The 22,472-nt window shown below is 46.0% G+C and overlaps 1 protein-coding gene and 2 pseudogenes across 3 annotated transcripts; 2 read left to right on the top strand and 1 right to left on the bottom strand.

The window, feature by feature from the left end:
- The first annotated feature begins 1,075 nt into the window (after nt 1-1,075).
- LOC136549265 (cyclic nucleotide-gated ion channel 18-like) lies at nt 1,076-3,536 on the top strand (annotated as a pseudogene).
- Nucleotides 3,537-4,026: 490 nt separating this feature from the next.
- Nucleotides 4,027-10,105, top strand: LOC136549266 (serine/threonine-protein phosphatase 7 long form homolog). 3 transcript variants are annotated; one of them, XR_010781858.1, is made up of 8 exons: nt 4,027-4,151; nt 7,445-7,517; nt 7,633-8,307; nt 8,402-8,596; nt 8,679-8,887; nt 8,975-9,235; nt 9,345-9,443; nt 9,529-10,105. XR_010781858.1 is itself a non-coding variant. In XM_066540501.1 (8 exons), the coding sequence occupies exons 2-7, from the start codon at nt 7,446-7,448 to the stop codon at nt 9,429-9,431; spliced, it is 1,533 nt and encodes a 510-aa protein (XP_066396598.1). In that variant the 5' UTR covers nt 4,027-4,151; nt 7,445; the 3' UTR covers nt 9,432-9,443; nt 9,529-10,105. The 3 variants fall into 3 exon arrangements, 2 of the variants coding, with proteins under 2 accessions (XP_066396598.1, XP_066396599.1); XM_066540501.1 differs by having other exon boundaries at nt 8,975-9,269; XM_066540502.1 differs by lacking the exon at nt 4,027-4,151 and adding an exon at nt 7,168-7,304 and having other exon boundaries at nt 8,975-9,269.
- Nucleotides 10,106-20,547: 10,442 nt separating this feature from the next.
- Nucleotides 20,548-22,201, bottom strand: LOC136550730 (uncharacterized; annotated as a pseudogene).
- Nucleotides 22,202-22,472: the final 271 nt, after the last annotated feature.

Raw genomic sequence — 22,472 nt, 5'->3', positions numbered from 1 at the left:
AAGATGTGTCAGACTCTACAAATAAGGAAAATTAGGGTCCAAGTTATTATTAAGTTAGGTAGTTTTCTTTTATTCCAAGAATTGTAATAAGTCGTATTTGAGTAGGATTCATATTTAGGTTCCGGGTATAAATATTAGCCCATGGTTATTATAAAAGAAAAAATAAACAATCAATCAATATAATCTTTTCGGCTTTCGCTATCGCATTAGGAGTAGGAGTACTTGTAGATCTCTGCGAGTTCTTCAGCAAACTGGGCTGCATCGACTGGTCGACCTCCTGCTTGCTTGTGAGTACCGTCATGACTTGTATTGTGCTTATAAAGCTGCATCAACTGATTGATCTTTTATGAGCTATAATATAAGTTCATTATCGATCCATATCAATGTTTGTAAGGCTGCATCGGCTGATTGCAATTAGGTTTTCAATTGCAGGTCAAATTGATAGGCACGTCATTAGGTTTCTTATCTCCTTGTCAATTGCAGGTCAAATTGATAGGCACGTCATTAGGTTTTCAGAATCGGCTGGTTCTATGTTGAAGCCAAGCAAATCTCTGGTTTCGTTCTACTCAGACCTTTCGGCTTGCTGTGTATTAATCACGTCGCTACATTTTTATATCAACAATATGCACACTATGGATGTGCGTTACTTATTTCAGAAATTTTGTAAATTCGTTATAAGTATGTATTACAATCAGGGGAAGTTTATCACAATTACCACACCGATTGAGGGGCCGAAAATTTACCGTGCGTGCGTGGTTGGTGGGAGCATAGAGCACAAATGAAAGAGCAGGATGTATATATCTCTTTATGAAGGCCAAAAGTAAATAAATAGATGGTATTTGTTGGGAAGTGACCAAAACTAACCATTCGCCTGAAATGTTATTAAGAATTACGTACTAGCTAGTGGCTGGGATTGGTGTTGATGGCAGAAGGGAACGGGATCATACTCCTGTCGCTTGCATTGCATGCATGGCCCGCGCAACGAGCGCCCGGCCTCCGCCTCCTCCTCTCGACTCCCACGGCCCCACACCCCGCCTTCTCGCGGCCCCGCCCTCTCCCCTGCTTGTAGCTCCCGCGCGCGCATGCAGCAATGGCCGGCTTCATCAACCGCCACATCCTTCCGCCATTCCGCCGGCCGCCGCTGCCATTCTTCCGCCCGGGCGCCGGCGCGCCCGGCTCGGCGTTGCCCGCAGACCGCCGGCCATGGACGCCCCGGCGCATCCTAGACCCGGGCGACGACGCCGTGCTCCGGTGGTACCGCCTCTTCCTGGTTACCTGCCTGGTGGGGCTGTTCGTGGACCCTCTCTACTTCTACCTGCTGCACACGGATGGCCTGGCGGCGTGCGTGTCCATGGACATGGGCATCGGCGTGCTGGTGACCGCAGTGCGCACCTTCGCCGACCTCTTCTACCTGGCGCACATGATCCTCAAGTTCCGCATCGCCTTCGTGGCGCCCAGCTCCCGCATCTTCGGGCGTGGCGAGCTGGTGCGGGACCCCGACCAGATCGCCATTCGGTACCTCAAGAACGACTTCATCATCGACCTCGCCGCCATGCTCCCGATCCCGCAGGTAGGGTCCCGGACGGACGGTCGGTCGGTCGGTCGGTGATGGAAGCTGTGAACAAACGAACGAATGAATTGTTCATCACCTTTAATTTGCATTGCAATTGCATGCAGATGATCATCTGGTTTGTTATACCAGCTGTGAGTACATCCTCCGCCAATCACAGCACCAACAACACGCTCTCCATGATCGTCTTGATCCAGTACATACCAAGAGTGTATCTTATAATATCCTTGAACTCCAAGATTGTCAAGGCAAGTGGAGTGGTCACAAGAACGGCATGGGCGGGGGCCGCCTACAACCTGCTTCTTTACACACTGGCAAGCCATGTTCTTGGTGCTCTGTGGTATCTGCTGTCCGTTGAGCGGCAGTACTCGTGCTGGAAGGAGGTATGCACAAACGAGAACGGCACCACAGCGGAGATGCCTAGGTGTTTCATGAGCTTTCTGGACTGCAAAAGCAGGGAGAATCCCATACGCCAGACTTGGCATAACCACAGCGCGATTCAGAAGCAGTGCATGCTTCCGGACGCCGAATATGACTACGGACTGTTTGCTGATGCCCTCAATCTGGACCGCAACGGGGTCGGCTTCATCGACAAGTACCTCTATTGCCTCTGGTGGGGGTTTCGGAACCTGAGGTACGTAGGATCGGTGGGTCTTTTGAAAATCAAATCACAGATTCATTCTTTCTTTTTATGTCGTAGTACGTGCTCTCACTCACCATCCATCTTATATATCCATCAGTTCCTATGGACAGAACTTGCAGAACAGCACCTACAAGGGCGAGACCGTCTTCTGCATTCTCATCTGTATCATGGGCCTCGTCTTCTTTTCCCACCTCATCGGCAACATGCAGACCTACCTGCAGTCCATGACGGTGAGGCTGGAGGAGTGGCGTGTCAAGCGCCGGGACATCGAGGAGTGGATGCGCCACCGCCAGCTGCCGCCGGAGCTCCAGGAGCGCGTGCGCCGCTTCTTCCAGTACAAGTGGCTAGCCACGCGCGGCGTCGACGAGGAGTCCATCCTCCAGTCGCTGCCGCTGGACCTCCGGCGCGAGATCCAGCGCCACCTCTGCCTGGCCCTCGTCCGCCGCGTGCCCTTCTTCTCGCAGATGGACGAGCAGCTGCTGGACGCCATCTGCGAGCGCCTCGTCTCCTCGCTCAGCACCAAGGACGCCTACATCGTGCGGGAGGGCGACCCCGTCAGCGACATGCTCTTCATCATCCGCGGTGAGCTGGAGAGCTCCACCACGGACGGCGGCCGGACCAACTTCTTCAGCTCCATCACGCTGCGCCCGGGGGACTTCTGCGGCGAGGAGCTCCTCACCTGGGCGCTCATGCCCAACCCGAGCCTCAACTTCCCCAGTCCACGCGCACGGTGCGCTCCGTCACGGAGGTGGAGGCCTTCGCGCTCCGCGCCGAGGACCTCAAGTACGTGGCCAACCAGTTCAAGCGCCTGCACAGCAAGCGGCTGCAGCACGCGTTCCGGTACTACTCGCACCAGTGGCGCAGCTGGGGCGCCTGCTTCGTGCAGGGCGCCTGGCGCCGCTACAAGAAGCGCAAGCTCGCCAAGGAGCTCATGAAGCAGGAGGGCATCTACTATCAGGACGCCGAAGAAGGCGCCGGTGGCGGCGCGGACGGCGACGGGCCGGGCCTCGGCCTCGGAGACACCGTTGGAGACGGCACGCCGCTGCTCGGCGAGTACAACATGGCGGCCGGGGGCGGCAGGGAGCTCGGCACCGGCGCCTCCGGCACGGCGCCGGGGCCGGCCGCGGATGCTGCTGGCGCCGTCGCGCACCTCGGGGCCACGTTCCTGGCGTCCAAGTTCGCCAAGAACACCAAGCGTGGCGCGGCGCAGCACCAGAAGAGGATCGACGACGTGTCCACCATCAAGTTCCCCAAGCTCGCCAAGCCCGACGAACCGGACTTCTCCTTGCATACCGACGACGCGCTGTGACTGACGACTGACGACTGACTCGATCTCATCTCTGATGTGAGTAGCGCGCGGCGTTAATTGGCGTCATCTCGATCAATAGGTCTCTCTCTCTCCCATCCATTCCAGTTCCAACCATCCTCTTCTTCAACTCTTGTCCCCATTTCCTTCACTCACCAAGGTAAGAGAGTACATGCCATGCCACGCCGAGATATGAGGCTCGGCGTCGTGTCACGCCACGCCGATGTACTGCCACGTCACGGACGACCGGGGTCGTCGTCGCCACGTTGGCGCGTGGGTCCGAGACGTCGGTGTCGTGTCAGCCGACGCCAAGTACCAAACATCGGCGCGGTCGGACTGAGCGCCGAGCTCTGGCCCCATCCGGAGCGTGGCCCAGGTGGCCCAACAAAGAACTGGTGGCCCAGCAGCTCGGCGTTGGGTCACTTAACACCGAGCCTCCAGACCTCGGCGTGACCCGACTCAACGCCGAGGTCTGGACCCTTTAGGCCGCGCCGAGGCCCCTTCTTCTTTCTCCCTTCATTCTGAAACCGCCGGCCTCCCTCTCTTTCTCTTCTCCCCCGCGCCGCCACCAAACCCTAACCCCCAAAATCGACCCCCGGTGCCACGATCTCGGCTCCCGAAGGTTCCTCGAGGTAATGGTCCCTCCCCTCCTCCATTCTATCCGCGTAGATGTGCTTACATTGTCCCTAATCATTTGGAATCATGGTTGTTTGGTGATTTGGTATATTTGTGTTTGCATTTGCAAAATGTATGGCTTAGGATGATTGAGTGCATTGTTGTTTAACTGTTATATGTGATGAACATGTTAGGTTAGTTTGGTTTCTAGTTATTTTGGTCATTAGGGTTATTTGTTTATTGTAGGTGTCATTAGGGTTAGTTATTTGTTGGTCATTAGGGTTACTATGTATTTTATTAATTTGTTGGTCATTACATTTCAATTTGTTATGACTAGAAATGATTATGTTGTTGGGGTTGAAAAAGATGAAATGATATATTTTAGTTTCTACTTATTGGATTGAAACTCGCATGATATATTGATATGTGACACTACTTGTTGTGTGATGGCTGTAGATGGATAAATTAGTGAGGTTGCATCATGGAGGCCGTATTGTTAGGACAAGAGATGATAGTTTGGAATTTCTGGACATGTGTGAGGAGTTGTTGATTTTTTCTGAAACACCATCTTTGACCCAATTAGTGGAGCGAGTGAAGGTTAAGTTAGGCTGGAATGAAGGAGACGTGCATATTCAGTTTGAAGGTGTCATAGATGTTGGGTCGTCGAAGGGTCCTCGGATCAAGCGGTTGCTCAAAATTACAAACGAGTCTGAATGGAATGATTACAAGGCAGTTGTATTGGCCTCAGAAGTGCGATCTTTGGATTTAGTAGTAAGTAAGGAGTCCGGCTTAGGAAATGATAACTTCGAAGCATGGCCATCTTCCCCCGCTCACATAGGTTATGGTCCTTTGCCTGAAGAAGAAATACTTGTCACACAACTAGGCTACGGTGGAGATGAGGAAGAGAATCCGGTTGCCGATGGTGAGGGCAATCATGATAGTGATGAAGATGATGATGATTATGTAATTGTTGATGCAGAAGAAGGTTTGGACGACGCTAGCGGAGACTTTTCTATTGAGGATGAGCTTAGCGACGAAGATGATCTTAGTAGTGAAGAAGACTTTGGTGATGCTAGGGCTACGAACCGTTTTGACATGGAGATAGCTGGAGATGATGAGTCCTTCGTAGAGGAGATAGCCGAAGACTCTGATGACGATCGCCCTGTTGGTCGTCTGAATTTAAGGGAAATAGAGATATTGTCTAGGGTCTTGCCTTGGAGAGATCCACTAGTTGGTGATTTCGAGGACCTTAGCCATGGTCATAGGGCAGTAGCTGATGGTGGGCAAAGTGATACAACTGTGCCTGATGTTAGCGGTTGCCTCATCATACAGAAGGGCATATTGTTTGCTACCATGGATGAGTTGAAATCATGGTTGCAAGAGTACTCCATTGTACACAACCGACCTTTTAGGGTCATCAATTCATTCAAGGAGAAGAGGTACACTGTTGCTTGTGAAGAACAACAGTGTGGTTGGAGAGTATGTGCTAGGAAGACGAAGGTAGGCAAATGGAAGATTACCTCCGTGAAGCAACCACATGTTTGTGCCACTGCTGAGGCAGAAGAGAACCATCTGCAGCTCAATTCTAGGTTCATTGCAAGGCAATTATGCCCCGTGGTGAAGCATATGCCAACCATTACGGTGTCTGCATTGGTTGAGATCATCTTCCAACGGTATAATTACTATGTCAAGTATGGGAAAGCATGGAGGGCAAAGCAGCGTGCACTGGAAATAATATTTAGGAAATTGAGAAGAAGCTTATGAGCGCCTCCCTGTAATGTTGAACGCAATGAGGGCCGTAAATCCTGGGATGCACTTCGAGTATTTACCTAAGGAGGGTGAAACAAGGAATGGTAGCCAGGTATTTGGAAGGGCGTTTTGGGCGTTCGGGCAGAGCATCGAAGCATTCAAGCAATTGCAGGCCCGTCGTCTCAATTGATGGGACCTTTCTTACAGGGAAATTTGAAGGCACAATGCTTATTTGTATTGGGATAGATGTAGAGGACCAGCTTGTGCCATTGGCCTTTGCGATTGTTCGGAACGAGGACACGGATAGTTGGTGTTGGTTTCTCAGGCTAGTAAGACAAGTGGTAATTGGTCTGGGACGTGATGTTTGTGTGATATCCGATAGGCATGCTGGCATTCTGAATGCCGTAGAACAAGAGATTCCTGGTTACGGCCAAATACATCACCGGTGGTGCACCAGACACCTTGCTCAGAATCTTATAAGGCGTGATCACACAAAGGACAACTTCAAATTATTTGAGGAGGTTTGCAGGCAGCAAGAGGTTCAATTATTCAAAGACAAGTTAGATGCCCTGAAGTTAGCCACAAATGTTGATGGCAGGCAATTCTTGAGCGAGTTGATGGCATCGAAGGATAAGTGGTCACTTGCATATGACACGGGTGGTTGGAGATGGGGCTTCATGACTAGTAACATGGCAGAGATGTTCAACAGCCTTCTAAGAGGTTGTCGTGGTCTGCATGTGACTGCTATTGCCTCATTCACCTTCTACAAGTTGAATTCTTGGTTCGTTTCGAGGAAGAAGCATGCAAGGTCTCTATGGACAGCAGGCAAAGCTTGGCCACTTTTAGCATCTCAGGAACTAGCTTTCTCAAAGAAAAAGTCTAAACGACAGAAGGGTTCATGTTTCGATCCGATCAACCATGGATATGAGATTCTAGAGGGTGGCAGGAACTAACATTGGTGGTGAAGACCGTGGTGCTCGAAAACATAAAGTAGTGATCAATGAGAACAAGTGTACGTGTGGAAAACCGATCATATACCATAGGCCTTGCTCCCACATGATTACAGCCTGTCGCCTTAGACTGTGTTGACCCTGAGGTCCCTCCCCGTATGGCCGCGGAGTTCTCTTTGAGGAACCTAATGAGCACCTGGAATCCTCAGTTCGAGCCATATCTTGACGAGAGTCAATGGCCTACTTATGATGGCCCCAAGTACGTGGCTGATCTTGGTTTACTCTGGAAGAGTAGAGGACCTAGGCGGCAGGAAGCGGTTCAGGATGGACATGGACCGAGCCACGAAAGGTAGATCAACCACGAGTAAGGTTGGGAGACATTTTGTAGAGGACACCCAAAAGAGCCGTTGCTCTGGTTGCCATAAGCCGGGCCACAATAAGAGAAAATGTCCTGAACTACTTAGACAACAGGTATCCATCAAGCTAGCTACTAGAATTGCTTTGTGTAATGGTACATTGGTTTACTTTTGTTTTTTTTATTTTTATGTTACTTCGTACCACATACACATGCTTTAACTTACACTAATGGTTTGTCATTGCTTATGTTGCAGGATGGATCGGTTCCCCCTTCTTGATCCAAGGTTCGATGAGCACCACCGGGCTCGGAGGATCGAGAACGGAGAGGTATATTCAACAATTCGTATGAAAACACTGCATTGTTCATGTTTTGCTCTATAGTCCATGCTCTTTATAAAGTGACATGCACTAATACTTTTTCATGCTTGTTTTTTTTTTGCAGGTTTTGAATGTGCTGAGGCCAATGACACATGAGGCCTCTACGACCATGGTCTACGACGAGAGGTACACGCCCCTCCTGAAGGTGGCGAACCTTGCTACCGTTGCTCGTGTTTGTCGTCGAGGCACGCCACCTTTCAACCCAGCGGCGCTGACGGCTGTTGATAGATCGGTGGCGTTCGGAGACACACACCTTTCACCTACCATGCGGGGAGATGACGGTCACTCTCGAGGACGTTGCCATGATTCTTGGAGTCAAATCCGAGGATTCCCAGTGATAGGAGACACGGAGTCTGAAGGATGGCAGCAGCGGGTTGAGCACTTCTTGGGACGGCCCCTAGCGGCAGTTGAGGCTGGCAAGAAATGGCACAGCAGTGGGGTGTCCCTGAGGTGGCTTCGTCAGCAGTTTCGGGAGTGCCCACCCAACGTAGACGCCGAGACCGTGACATACTACTGTCGGGCCTATGTCCTCCACATGTTAGGTACGGTTCTCTTCCCTGACGGCACTGGAGACACGGCGTCCTGGATGTACATTCCGTGCCTTTTGAACTGGGAGGATGCCGGCAATAGGAGTTGGGGCTCGGCTATACTTGCCTTCCTGTACCGTCAGCTTTGCGAGGCTTGCCGCCGTCCTGGAGGCTCGCACGCTACAATGTCAGGCTGCATCACACTGTTGCAGGTAATAAAGCAAAGTTGTACAAGTTACCACTACAATTCAATGTATTTTCTTAACAAAAGTGATTAACATTCATGTTTCCACTCTTTTTTTGCAGATTTGGATGTGGGAGAGGCTTCCAGTTGGGAGACCGCATCAGCTTGATCCCCCACAACCTTGGTTTCCTCAAGGAGACGCAGTTGTCGCCCCTACCATGGCACACCTCTACGAGCGAGCCCATGGAACATACCACGTCTCACGCCACGCGTACATCAGCTTCACCAACGAGCTGGACACCCTTTTGCCACAGCATGTAAGTTTCCCACCCTTTTGCCCTAATCGAGGATATGTGCACAAATTGAGCGTCGACTAGTTGATGACGACATTGTGTATAGGTTCAATGGAGCCCATATCGGCGGAGGCAAGTAACGGATCTCAACTTGAGCGCCTTGTGCATGGCAGACGAGGACGTCTGGACGATGAGGACCCCCCTTATTTGTTTCTATGCAGTTGAGTACCATCTCCCTCACCGTGTAGCATGGCAGTTTGGTAGGCTGCAGCCTTCTCCGCCCGATGATTTCTCCACCGGTTGGCAGCTCCACAAGTACGTAACATACAATATTTTGTTCGTTTCACATGAAAGAATCATTGAGTAGGCCTTCATATTGCCGATTTGGTGTAAAATTTGTAGGTTCAACAGACAAAAAAATAAGAAGATCACCAACTGGCAGCTAGAGCACCATCGCTACATTGATGAGTGGATGTTGATGGAGCAAAACAACATGGGCATCCACGCTGTCCATCGTGACAAGGCATTCCATGATTACCTTGTTTGGTTTGGTCAACGAACAAGGCTTCAATTGAGGCCCGCTTGGACGGAGCAAGACATTGCTGACATTGTGAGCGAGGATGAGGGCAACAACCCATATGACCAAGCTACCCGAGAAGGCAGGCAAGTTGAGATCGCCCCTGCGTTAGCCAGAGCTGTAAGTGATACAACTATTTCAATCTCTGAGGTCTTTACTGTGATAGAGACTTAAATTATTGTTTTTGTTGCATAGAGCATGGAGATAATGAGGACAGTGGCCGACCAAGGAAGGGCATTGATGATTCCTGTGGGCGATCCTGATGAGGCCTCCATGTTATGACAACACATTCAGGTAGTCTTCTCTCATTCAGTTGATGTTACATCTTTATATAGTTTTGCGACCAACCCCACTTACTAATAGTGCTTTCAAAATGCAGCGTGCCATGCATCGCCTACGAAAGGTAGCTGCATGCCTTGGATGTAGACATTCTCCGGATGTGGCAGTCCCACAACAGCTTGGTGCTGGACCTTCTACTGCACATGTTGGAGGGACTTCTTCTTCACATGGTGCACATGGTGGCATGACTTCTTCTTCACATGGTGCACATGGTGGCATGACTTCTTCTTCACATGGTGCAGCAACTACTGCAGAGGGTGGTCAAGGACATGGTCATTATGATGATGAAGTTGATGAAGGACAGGGAGAGTATGATCATGAGTATGATGAGATTGGCATGTCCCAGCTTGGAGATGCACCCCAAGGAACTCAAGGCCCCTCCGGTTCTGGACGTCCACATAGGACGCTCAGACCAGTGGACAGGTACACTCCAGGTACCTATCCGTTTGGGAGGGGAAAGCATTACGCTCGCCGTCCACGTTAAGGTACAAGGAGCGATAAAAGATCCAAAGACTTCATATGCTTTATTTTGTGCATGGACTATGTATGCATTGGACCTTGTACTATGTTTGGACTATGTTTGTTGATTGATGAAATATATGTATGGACTATGTTGGATGTTGAATGTGTTGGACTATGTTGGATGCTTAATGTGTTGGACCTTTTGTATGTACGGATGTTGAATGAATGTGTCTGTCGGTGTGGTCATGTGTTATGTGAATGTGTGGAACGTCGCCATGTTTCATGTTTCCAGCTATTAAGGGCCTCCATCGCAACTCACAAGGAAGAAGGGGTGTCATCATCCCCATCCTTCACGTTACGATCAACCTCTGTTGGATCCATGGTGACATGTTAAGAGAGTCGGGGAGCTAGCGAAGGGGACGCAAAGGGGACGAAGCACGCAAAGAAGATCCACGGTGACATGTTAGGAGAGTCGGGGAGCTAGCGAAGGGGACACAAAGGGGACGAAGCACGCAAAGAAGAGATGATATATTGGTGAACCCAGGGGCTCGGCGTTTAGTCATTTGACGTCGAGCCCTGGTACGTACTGGAAAGCAATTCACCGAAGCGCTGAGGTGCCCAAGCTCGGCGTTTAGTCATTTCACGCCGACCCCTGGTGCTTCCTGGAAACCCTTGCATCGAAGCGCCGAGGTGCCCAAGCTCGGCGTGTTATGACTAAGCGCCGAGGTTCGGCCCAAACCGGGCCACGGCCGTTTCCAAACCCTAGGGTTGGCGTGGGCCGCCTCGATGCCGAGCCTCAGCCCAACTCGCAGAAAGCCAAACCCTAGGGTCGGCGTGGGACGACTCAACGCCGAGCCTCAGCCCACCTCACACACGGCCGCCAAACCCTAGGGTCGGCGTGGGACGACTCAACGCCGAGCCTCAGCCCACCTCACACACGGCCGCCAAACCCTAGGGTCGGCGTGGGCCGACTCAACGCCGAGCCTCAGCCCACCTCACACACCCCAAACCATAGGGGAGCCTCAGCTCAACACATAAACGCCGACCCAAACCATTTGGTATATGTTGCGATCCTATTTGCATGATTCAAATGAAAAATCTTTCTCAATGATTCCTCTTCGACTAACACGAGTTATACTAATAAGAGTAGACAAGTTATATTTATGTTTGTATATTTGTTCCTGCAGGAAAAACTGATTGTTGGTTCGATTTCAATCCCCTATTTTTAGAGAGACTCAAATCTTTTTTTCAGTTTGGGAATCAACCATAGTACATGAAACTTAGAGGTAGGTAAACTGCAATTTATGAAATAGCGGAGGCACAAGGATTACACTCACATCAAAAGTAACAATGGCATGTCGCAAACTAAACCTAGCATGCCTTAGGGGATTGAAAGAAACAAGTGATACAGACATTACAAAGGGAACACACTCACATAAAAACTAACAATGGCATGTTGCAAACTAAACCTAGCATGCCTTACGAGATTGAAAAGAACAACTCATACAAGCATTCCACATTCGGATTGACTAACAAATGTTGGTCCTAATAATGCTCCCACATATTGAACTGAGTTGCGCCTTCCCCATAGTATCCTCCAGTTGACGGAGGCGGTGGTGGTGGCGGTGGCGGTGGCGGTGGAGAAGGAGGTCCGTCCTTCTTATGGTTCGTGCACTCGCAGTACGGATTATTGCATAGTGCCTCCTCTGCATCATTGCTGTTGTCGTCGTCCGACTTGTCCCTGTTACCACTTCCAGGGCCATACTCTAGGTCAAAGATGCGTCACTGTAGATATGTGATGTACTGTTGATGGGGATAGATTGGAGGAGGGTCGACCCATCTAGTGAAGCCACAGTTATCTGGACAGCTTGAATCCTGAAAACCCATCTACCAATAAGTACTACTAGAAACTACATGCAAATCTAAAAAAGGAGAGAGTTCAAAGGCAATACAAATTCTCGCGGGCATCTGAAGAAACGATGGCCTCCACCGTCACAATCGTTGTACATCTGCACAACGCAATCCAAACCGTGGCGGCATTTTGGCCAATCTTCAATGCGCTTATCGTATGATCTAAGAGGTCTCTCACGGGTGAAGTCACTCTTCCTCTCCAAAGGAAATTCCTCTATTGCTTCTTCAAAAGAATCAGGACCCAGAGAACCCTCCCACACAATCGGAGGTCCCTTCCTCACCCCCTTTCCTCTCCCTCCACCTAAACCCTTTCCACTCGAGGAACCTCCGCTCGACATTTGCTAAAACTAAACCAGAAAACAAGTTGTGTGGATGTGGAGCAAGACATGGAGCACTATATATAGATATGAAGGCAGGTTCACCATGAATGCTACGTGACAAAAAACATGTGTGCCTACTCATTTATTGAATCTGAAAAGGCTAGATGCTTCATCTGAAAAGCCTACAACCATGACTGGTCATTTCATCTGAAAAGGCTACACCTGTGTTTTGTCACTACATCTAAATGCAGTACATCACTCTGATATTAATTCATTGCGTCTACAGATACAACAGTAAACGAATCTAGGCTTTTCAGTGAGTTTTCAAATAGACTAGTACCCCTTTCAGTGACTGCAACAGTACTTGTAGCCCTTTCAGTGACTGCAACAACACAAGTAGTCTTTTCAGTGATACAAACAGTACCACTACAGTCTTCGGATAGTTAACGAAGTACATGGCATAAGACCATCTGAAATAAAATCATAGTGCATTACAACATAATAAAAAAATTCCAGGGAATAAGTTCATCTGAAATAAAAGCAGAGTGCATTACAACATAGTAAAAAAAGTCCAGGGCTACACGACATCGCTCGTGAATGAACCAAATACCTACTGAGTGCAACGAGGCCACTTTCCCTTCCACTCGGCATCGGGATTCTCCTCCATCGCTGCCTTCGCTCGGCGCACACGCTCAATCTTCTTCTCCCTCTCCGCCCGGTACTGCAGCAACACGCCTCCTTTCCTCCTCTTCCTTATGCTCCTTTTCTATAGCCTCCAGTCTGCGTCTCTGCTCAAACCTCTCCTTAACCTCCGCATCCCACTCCTTTCAGGCCTTCTAGACGCTGCTTGTCCGACTCCTTGATCTCAGTGTCAATCCACTGCTCAAAGTCACACAGTGGTGGAACGGTCTGCAAGAAAAACAAATTGTTACAAAACAAATAAATAAGCAATACTTAATATCACAAGAAAATTAATTAACAAAATAAAAATTCCTCACAAACGATGCACGGCGTTGTTGCTTTGTAGGTTCCCATGCATAATTGGGACACATCCAGTACCTCTGCCTATATGTTTCCTCATCTTCAGAGATGTCTACCTTACAAGGATCACCACAAAAGCACATTGGTCGAGGAACACCTTTAGGGAGAGGCTTTAGGTCGTAGGGATTTGCCCTCTGGCGACCATAGCTACAATTGAAAGAATTTAGTCATATTAACGGAGAACCAAACCTAAACCTAGGGTTTTCTATTTGTTGCACAGATAATGAATAAACATTGGGATTACCTTGGAATACGAGCTTTACCACGTCTTGGCATCCTAATGTTACGAAGAAAACGCCTTGGTCATAACAAATTGAAATGTAATGACCAACAAATTAATAAAATACATAGTAACCCTAATGACCAACAAATAACTAACCCTAATGACACCTACAATAAACAAATAACCCTAATGACCAAAATAACTAGAAACCAAACTAACCTAACATGTTCATCACATATAACAGTTAAACAACAATGCACTCAATCATCCTAAGCCATACATTTTGCAAATGCAAACACAAATATACCAAATCACCAAACAACCATGATTCCAAATGATTAGGACAATGTAAGCACATCTACGCAGATAGAATGGAGGAGGGGAGGGACCATTACCTCGAGGAAGCTTCGGGAGACGAGATCCGGGCACCGGGAGTCGATTTTGGAGGTTAGAGTTTCGTGGGGGCCGTGGGGGATTTGGGAGCCGTGGGGGAATGGAGGAGGGGAGGGAAGAAGAAGAAGGGGCCTCGGCGCGGCCTAAAGGGTCCAGACCTCGGCGTTGAGTCGGATCACGCCGAGGTCTGGAGGCTCGGCGTTAAGTGACCCAACGCCGAGCTGCTGGGCCACCGTTCTTTGTTGGGCCGCCTGGGCCACGCTCCGGATGGGGCCAGAGCTCGGCGCTTAGTCCGACCGCGCCGATGTTTGGTACTTGGCGTCGGCTGACACGACGCCGACGTCTCGGACCCACGCGCCAACGTGGCGACGACGACCCCGGTCGTCCGTGACGTGGCAGTACATCGGCGTGGCGTGACACGACGCCGAGCCTCATATCTCGGCGTCATGTGCTAAGACGCCTAAAAATGGTCTATTTTCAGAAATTGTTTTGGCGTTGGTATTTTTCTAGAAATTGTTTTCAAAAGAGATCAAAATACGAAAATTTCACTGCATGCTGCCATATGATGAGATCACTCGATCGAATCGAAGCACAAGCCGCCTGTAGCTGTAGATAGATATGCATGATGATGGAGTCGCTGGGAATGAAATCAACGTCGCCGTTGTACTGTATACTAGTGCTGATTTAGTGAAGTTAATTAATTGACCTTACCGATGGGTCCAGAGTTCAGACTACGTACATACTTTGGGTTGAGGCCCTGTGCTGTGATGTTCCATAGAGCTCCGTTTGTACGTAAACTACACATTTAGATCTAGTTGTGCTCGACCTTATAACACATGAATACTCAGCCCTAGCAGTTATGCTGCCTTCATTTCATGGTCGAGGACGACAACTTGCGATCCCACGAACACAACGGTGGTAACTTCTGCTAAATGAGTGCAGGAAAGATGACCCTAAATCCTACACCTAAGGAACAAAAAAGCACAAATATAGGTGCAATATATAATTTCATCCATCTCTATGAGATGCTTTTTAACAATCATCTCAAAGAAAGATATCTAGCTATAAGCTTTGAAACTTCCTTGACGCCCAAACATATTGTAAAATATTTAGTCCCAAATCCATCGTTTTCCCCTCTTTTGAATGTAATAATGGATGCAAGGGGGAAAAGTTGCCCGTGTCCCTTGCCCTGCCAGTCGCTAGTAGTATTTCAGACTAGTTATCCTATCTACCTATCGTTTTAGTTTAATCGTGTACGCTCGCATGTACACTCTGAGTCATCAGTGAACGGCTAGGTGGGCCTCAGAGGACCCACTCCTGAAGGTAGGACAAGTCCCTGATCGGCTCGGCCGGACCGAGGAAGTTCCTGACCTGAGGGAGCAACCACCGCACACAGTTCCCTTAGCCTTGTGAAGGGAACGTGCACGCCTAATACAGGAATGAATTTGACAACTTAAAATATATTTCTAAAACTACAGCCTCTAATTTTCATCGTAGTCAAAGCCTATGCAATAAATAAACTATATATATATATATATGTGCAACTATGGTTTTGACTATGTGTGTTGCTATCTCTACTGTAAAAGAGTTATTTTTTACACCAGAATTTGGAATAGAACACGAGAATCCAAGATTCTGGGAAACATCTAAAAAATCGCATCACACGCAGAATCAGCTCAAGAGAGATCAGGCCCATGAAAACCAGAATCAGCCGATGGCCCATGACGAAAACGAATAAACATAGTCAGCATTGGCTAAAGCACGAAAGAATCATGACTCTCTCGGAAAGGAAAGCTTGGAGTCCAATTTATCTCAGGTAGGATGTTTACTTTATTTCTGAATTTCATAGTTAGTCTTATTCGACTAGGACACATGTTTAGACCCAGGGTATAAATAAATATGTAACCTCGGCTATTGAAATAGATATTGTAACGTCCCGCCTCACTGAGGCCGGGCCCGCTTACATCCCTCACAGACCAATACAGGTCTTTTCTGCGCACTTTGTCCTCACTCGTGCGCACCCGAGAAGAACTTCCCGGTCGGTCACCCATCGCTCCAGGTCAAGCACGCTTAACCTCGGAGTTATTTGCAGATGGGCTTCCGAAAAAGAAGTTGCAACTTAATGGTATGAGTATCATATTGATCCTATTAAGCCCTAGGTCGGGGTGTTACACGCGCGGCGGCCTCGATCCGTGGGGTCGCGGCGCAGCAGCGGCGGGGCGACGGGCGGCGCGTGGCGGATCCAGGCTGCAGGGCGACGGGCGGCGCGTTCCAGGCGGCAGGGCGACGGCGCGGCGGGGGATCCAGGCGGCACCCTAGATGGGCTCGGCGGGCTCGTGGATGGGCTTGGCGGGCCTGTCTAGGGTTTTCTCTTTTTTTTGAAATTATTAACCGTGACGGGCAAACCGGGCCCGTCGCGGTTAATCACGATTAACCGTGACAGGGTGACCGCGACGGGCCCAATTGCCCGTCACGGTTAATCAAATCCGCTCGTCACGGTTAAATAATCCTGTAGTAGTGAATATGAAAATATAACTAATGAAGAATCTAATGATACTTACTTGGTATAATAAATATTATTATTTCGTTATATAAATTTGATCAAACTTGAAAAACTTTCACTCTCCAAGTTTTTTGGAATAACTTATAATTTGGGATGGGTAATACATTAGTCGATTGAAACACATACGCGTGGGAAACGGATACAGATCGGAATTGATTGCACTGCAAGCTGGCCAGGTATTGTTGGAGAGGAATTGTACACGTGGATAGAGAAGAGAAATACCATACAGGGTAAAAAAAAAGAGTCGAAAGGAACAACCGAATAGGATAGGATGTGAAATCGGTAAAAAGGATCGGAGTCTGCGGAGGGAAAAAAAAAATCAGACTCCGACTCGGCGCTGACCGAGCGAGGCTCACGTTAGACAAGGAAAGGTCATGTGGCAAAGTCAGGACGCACAAGCCTAAAGCATACGTTTGTCGCAAAAAAGCCTAAAACATAAGTCCAATCCCTAGATAAACCATTAGTTTATAGACTAATAATAAACCACTTAAATGTTTCGTGCAATAAAAAAAATCCGTCCTATCTATCTATATCTATACTTACTTTATACTTTATTAATAATAAAGCTGCAAAATTTCTCCATCCATTATTTTAGTCCGTCTTCCCCCTAAATAACTTTGTGAATATGGAAATCGCAGGTAGACCTTTTCTTTATATAACAATGCAGACTACATGAGGCAGTTGGGATATATGAATCCTAATATAATTAGATCTCTTCATCCTAATCCAATTCTCTTTGATCCTAAGTAATTTATTACATAGGTAGAGTAGGTATAAATAAATAAATTTTTATAGGGATAGATTATTATATACGGTGATTGTAAAAGGAAAAGAAGTCTGAAACTGACTCATAGTTTATATATGATTTTAGAAAAGTAGTCGTATGTGTGCTAGGATAAGGAGTCTGGAACAGACTAATTATATAAGGAAACATGCCGAGAGGATTAAGAAAAGAATAGCTACTTAATAGTATTATGTTGCTGTTTCTCATAACACTTCCCTTTGGTTTCCCTTAACTCTTTTTCTAACTGATCCTGTCTTCCGGACCAAAAAATAATAAAAATACTACGTGCATGCACTCGGTAATGTGCAAAAAAAATACAGCTATCTTAGACAATCTCCAGAGCAGAAACAATCTGGGATCATCGACTATATATTAAAAAGATAGCTGGACAAGAATTCTAAAGCCAAAATCCTATTGTAACATGTGGTATGCTCCAATTCTAAATAGACCTACACACGGAGCCTTAGCTGTCCATATTTGATCCATAAAAAAGGTACTCTTGCGTGAGGAAAAACAAGTTTTATCTAGAAACAAAGAAGAAAAACAAGTTTTAATAATGGAAAGGAATCCGTATAGAATACTATAACAAGTATTCACGTACCTGCATAAATACGGGACGCTACAGAGCTTATCAGATCAAAACTACAAAGGACTGCTTTTTTTAAAAAAAAAAAAAAAAAAGACAAATGACAATATATGCACCTTGCAAAGAAGCAACTCGCTGTTTTTTTAATAAACCAAAAAAAAACATGCTACAGGCTGCAGATATGTTCTATGACAAACTTTCCTTCAAGGCTGATAATAGACGCAATGTTAAAAGAAGCCCCCATATTGGCCGAGAGCATCTAGAAATTATGAAATTGATCGGAAAAATAACACATTATACACTGTTGAATTTTTCCGAGTTCGTTAGAATTAGAATTTATTAGCTAGAAAAAAAATCTCAATCGAGATAAAACATGACTCTTATATATACCTAATTAATGTATGTCTCACCACATGACGTGATGTTTTTTTTATCAATAGGAGTTGTAATCCGATTCCACAATCTAACGAATACAATGCTCTCACACAAATAATATAATAAACTATAATGTATCTCTGTGGTCCCTAACAAGGGTAGCCATGCGAAAAATGAGAGAAGTTTTTCATCATAATCATCAGTAGACGGATCAATCCTTGACATGTCATCACAGGGAGAAAGTAGTACCTGTACAGAATAGAAGTACAATATGCAGTGAGAGCTATACAACTTTTATGTTCATGACATTTTCAGCTAAAATCGTTTACTACTTCAAAAATATTATTTGGAATTGACTTTTTTTGAAATTCAATTTTTTAATTGGTAAAACAAAGTCACATGAAAATATGACAAAAATAATAGTTGTAACAACACAATAATTTGATAGAGCATGATTTTAGAAAAGTTTAGAAAAAAGAATCATCAAATTTGGAGTTAGTACGAGGGAGAAAAACTATTTATAAGTTTTAGCCATAGAACAAAAAGAGAAATCGGAGTTATTTAATTAGGAATTTCCCTGACGGTATATAATTTTCCCTGTGAGTAATTCTTATAACCGTCAAGGAAAATAAACATTTCCCTATGAGTAGTTTTAATAACCGTCAAAGAAAATATAAAAACCATCAAGGTAATTAATTAGCGTGACGGTGACACATTTTCCCTGTGTGTTTTACGAAAACCGTCAAGGAAAATACATTTACCCTGACGGTTTTCTCAATAACCGTCAAAAAATCCGAAACCGTCGGGGTATTTCGACTTTCCAGTAGTGACATATCAACATTCTGAATTTGGGAGAAGAACCAGCTGTAGGTTTTTTCTTAGAGAGCACCAAGCATGTGTTGATGAGTAGCGTACGTGGTGTGTGAGCTGTGCTTGATAGACTTGTTCCGAGTATGCTCGGCCAGTTCCATCTGTGTTTAACGTGTTGTCACCATGGGTGCCCACTTAAGTTCTTATATGATATAACATAATTTTTTCTTAAAAAAAGACATCAGCCCTTCGTGCAGGCAACAAACACTCTACTGACTTTTAACATAATTTACTATAAATGTTTGGTAGTTTTTTTTCCCATTGCAACGTACGGACAGATTCTTAAATAAATCTCTAAGCCGCAAGTTGTTTAGGTGACTACACCACAAAATGTAGGTTCCGCTGCAACAAACGTACATGATTACTATAAATATTCTTCTTTGAACCTTAACCTCTGTCTAATAAACAAATATTAGGTATGGATATTTTCATATGTTCATATAGAAAATCGTGAAAATTGATATTTTACTCTACCACACATAGTTAATGTGGAAACTAAAGTTATGTTATATTGAGTGTAAATATTTATATCTTTACAATGAGAGAGAAAAATATTAAAATTCAGTTTTAATTTAATATGGATTTAATAGAGCATTGTCATAATATTACAAGTACCAATTTATATTATGCTTGTCATGGACATCAAAAAATGAATTATAAAATAAAAAATCAATCAATACATATTTTTTATAGTCCCGTTGCAACGCGCGGGCACGTACATCATAAAATAAAAAATCTATCAATATATATTTTTATAGTCCCGTTGCAACGCACGGACACGTTTGCTAGTTTAAACAAGGGTTAATTGGACACACACCACTACAATTTTCGCGTTTTTGAACCACGCCACTACTATTCGACTAAATGTGCCAGCGCCATTGTAATTTTGCCGAAGTTTGAAAGACGCCATTATCTACGCCTGACGCCGTAGTAGACCCACTCGTATTTTCATATGGTCCATTCTGCCCTCCCGTGAAAGGATGAGCCCATGACGATACGATAAGGCTTAAGCCTTCGTGTGTCAGTACATGCATGCATCGTACTGCATCAGGAGCAAATTCCGTTCCCCACTAGAAACTCAAGCGGTGGCTTATAAAAAAAAGAACTGTCAGTACATGCATACATGCTACCCTTAGTTAGTCAGTATAATGGTGAGCACTGATGCTTCTGTTCCCCATTGTATTGACATGTCAAGCACAGATACAACATTTGCAGAAGTAAAACATGTCAGCACCGATGGCGCATAGTTCCCAGACATGCATTTTCATAAAAACTGAACATTGTCTTACAGATGCAATAGAAGTAAAGATGGAATTTCCACCAGTCCACATGCATAGTTCGCAAGATCCACATGCATAGTTCGCAAGATCCTACTTAACACCCACACAGAGGACACCATTCTAGGTGCATAGTTCCCCAAACACATCAGGTCACTTCAAAAACACACATTGGTTCACTTAAGGCTTAAACCAGCAAGTCAGAGAACACATCAGGTCACTTAGACCAGCAAAAGCACAGAAAAAAACAGCATCTACTCCACGCCGAGCCAACTCTTGAGGCTTCTCACCACTCTAACTTCAGGAGCACTTGCAGCCTTCATAAGCTTCTTCTTTATAGGAGTCTTCTTTTTCTTTGGCGCCTGCTTAATTGCACTTGTTTTCTGCTTCTTTTTGGTGTCTTGCTCGGTCCTTCATCTTCTTCTCTCACCCTATAACAGATGGCTATCAGTTAAACATTCCTTGTCCATGTACATTCATAAGCAAATCAGGAATAAGAAATATACCTTTTAAGTGATGCAATTGTAGCTGCCTCATCAATACCATCATCATCTTCTGTTGGTTCAGCAAGTTTGCAGGTCTTCTCAAAGTGCCCAAAGCCTTTGCATCTTTTGCATTTCACTTTCCTTTTGTTTGCCCTTTCTTCCATACTCCCTCTGATCCTGACCACTCTAGGTCTGCCTGCTGCCCTCTTCTATAGAGGTGGGTGCAGTTTGTATCCTAGCTCCACCTCAGGCCAGTCAGCCCTATCAGGCATGGGTGGAACTCTGTCTGCATATGCTGCTCTGAACCTAGCAACAGAGTAGTATTCATGCACAAAATCCTTGATTTCCAAGCCTCTGTTGGACAAGATCCAAGCAAGTGCATGTCTACAAGGTTTTCCTGTGACCTGCCATTGCCTGCAGCCACAACCATAATTTACTAGGTCCACTGTATGCCTTTTGGTGTTGTTCCAATCATCAAGCAGGGTTACCTCAGCAAAATCCTCATCACTTACTACAACTTTGACGACCTTCAAGTGTTTGCTAATTAGGTTCAGCTCCTTGATGACACTTGGTAGAATGCCTTCCCCCATTTCTCTACCAACCTTTCTCCTAAGATACCTCTTCTCCATTATCAATCTCCCTGAGTCCATCAACTAACTCATGTATGAGCAGCCCTTTCATGTCCCTCGCCTATTGAAGCTCTCGGAGACATTGTTTGTCAAATAATCACATTTACTGTCCTCGGAGAACCCAGCCCTATACCAGATTCGGTTGTGGTGATCTTCCAAGTACTTAATTGCCTCAGGAGCAAATTCATATATCTTATTCAAGTGCCACTTGAACAGCCCCTCAGTGTAGCTTCTAGCAGCCGGATAGAGATGAGTTGTGAAAACATCTCCTGCGTAATGCTTCATGAATGGTCTACAACCAGCTATAAACCCATCCACACATGGTTTGAGAGCTACAAATATCCTCTTAAACCTCATTTTCTTGCTTACTTTCTCCACATCTATCTCTACAATGCTACCTGGACATGTTATCTCCATTTGAGCTTTCCAATTAAATAGCAATTTGAATGACTCTTCATATTTACCAAGAATATGTTGCAGCGCCAGCTGCATGCCTGAATATGCCTTGCTGTACTTGAGCTTTATTCCATAATCTCCCTCAACCTTCTCCTTAGCTGCCTTCGGGCGCTTGCTTGGATTCTTCTTCAGCCAATCTTTCAGTCTATCTGACACCCAGTCTTGAGAAGGCATTTTGTTTACAACAAGCTTCGTGGTTGGACAATTGTGTGCAAAAGGTAGGGTCTTAATGAACAAAAACAAGTATGAATAAGTAGTATGCACATTCAAACTAAATTTAGTACAAGGATAAGTAGTATGCACATCCAAACTAAATTTAGTACAAGGATACAGGAACAAGTTTATACATGTATAGTTTTTCTGATCATGAATCCTTGAAGCATGAATACGCCAAGGACAACCAGGGTGCTTACACCTTGCAATATACCTGGTAGAGTCAGTCTTGATTCCAGGAGCAAGCTCAAAACCTGTCTTCACTGCATAGTGCCTCACTGCTTTCCTGAAGGTGATAATGTCAGGAAATAAGGCACCCTTCTCTATTGTAGGGTTCTCAGGATCATGGAGGACCCTTATCTCATCAGGATCTGCATCAGAAACCTCTGCCTCAGG

Source organism: Miscanthus floridulus, chromosome 4 (genome assembly GCF_019320115.1).
Source record: "Miscanthus floridulus cultivar M001 chromosome 4, ASM1932011v1, whole genome shotgun sequence".
NCBI classification, from domain to species: domain Eukaryota; kingdom Viridiplantae; phylum Streptophyta; class Magnoliopsida; order Poales; family Poaceae; genus Miscanthus; species Miscanthus floridulus.
This window is presented reverse-complemented; position numbering and strand designations above follow the sequence as displayed.

Excerpts from the sequence above, each read along its gene's own strand:
- LOC136549266 (XM_066540501.1), top strand. The coding sequence starts at position 7,446 with ATGGATCGGTTCCCCCTTCTTGATCCAAGGTTCGATGAGCACCACCGG. Across the intron at positions 7,518-7,632 it reads GGAGGATCGAGAACGGAGAG|GTTTTGAATGTGCTGAGGCC; the intron begins GTATATTCAACA and ends TTTTTTTTGCAG. Across the intron at positions 8,597-8,678 it reads ACACCCTTTTGCCACAGCAT|GTTCAATGGAGCCCATATCG; the intron begins GTAAGTTTCCCA and ends CATTGTGTATAG.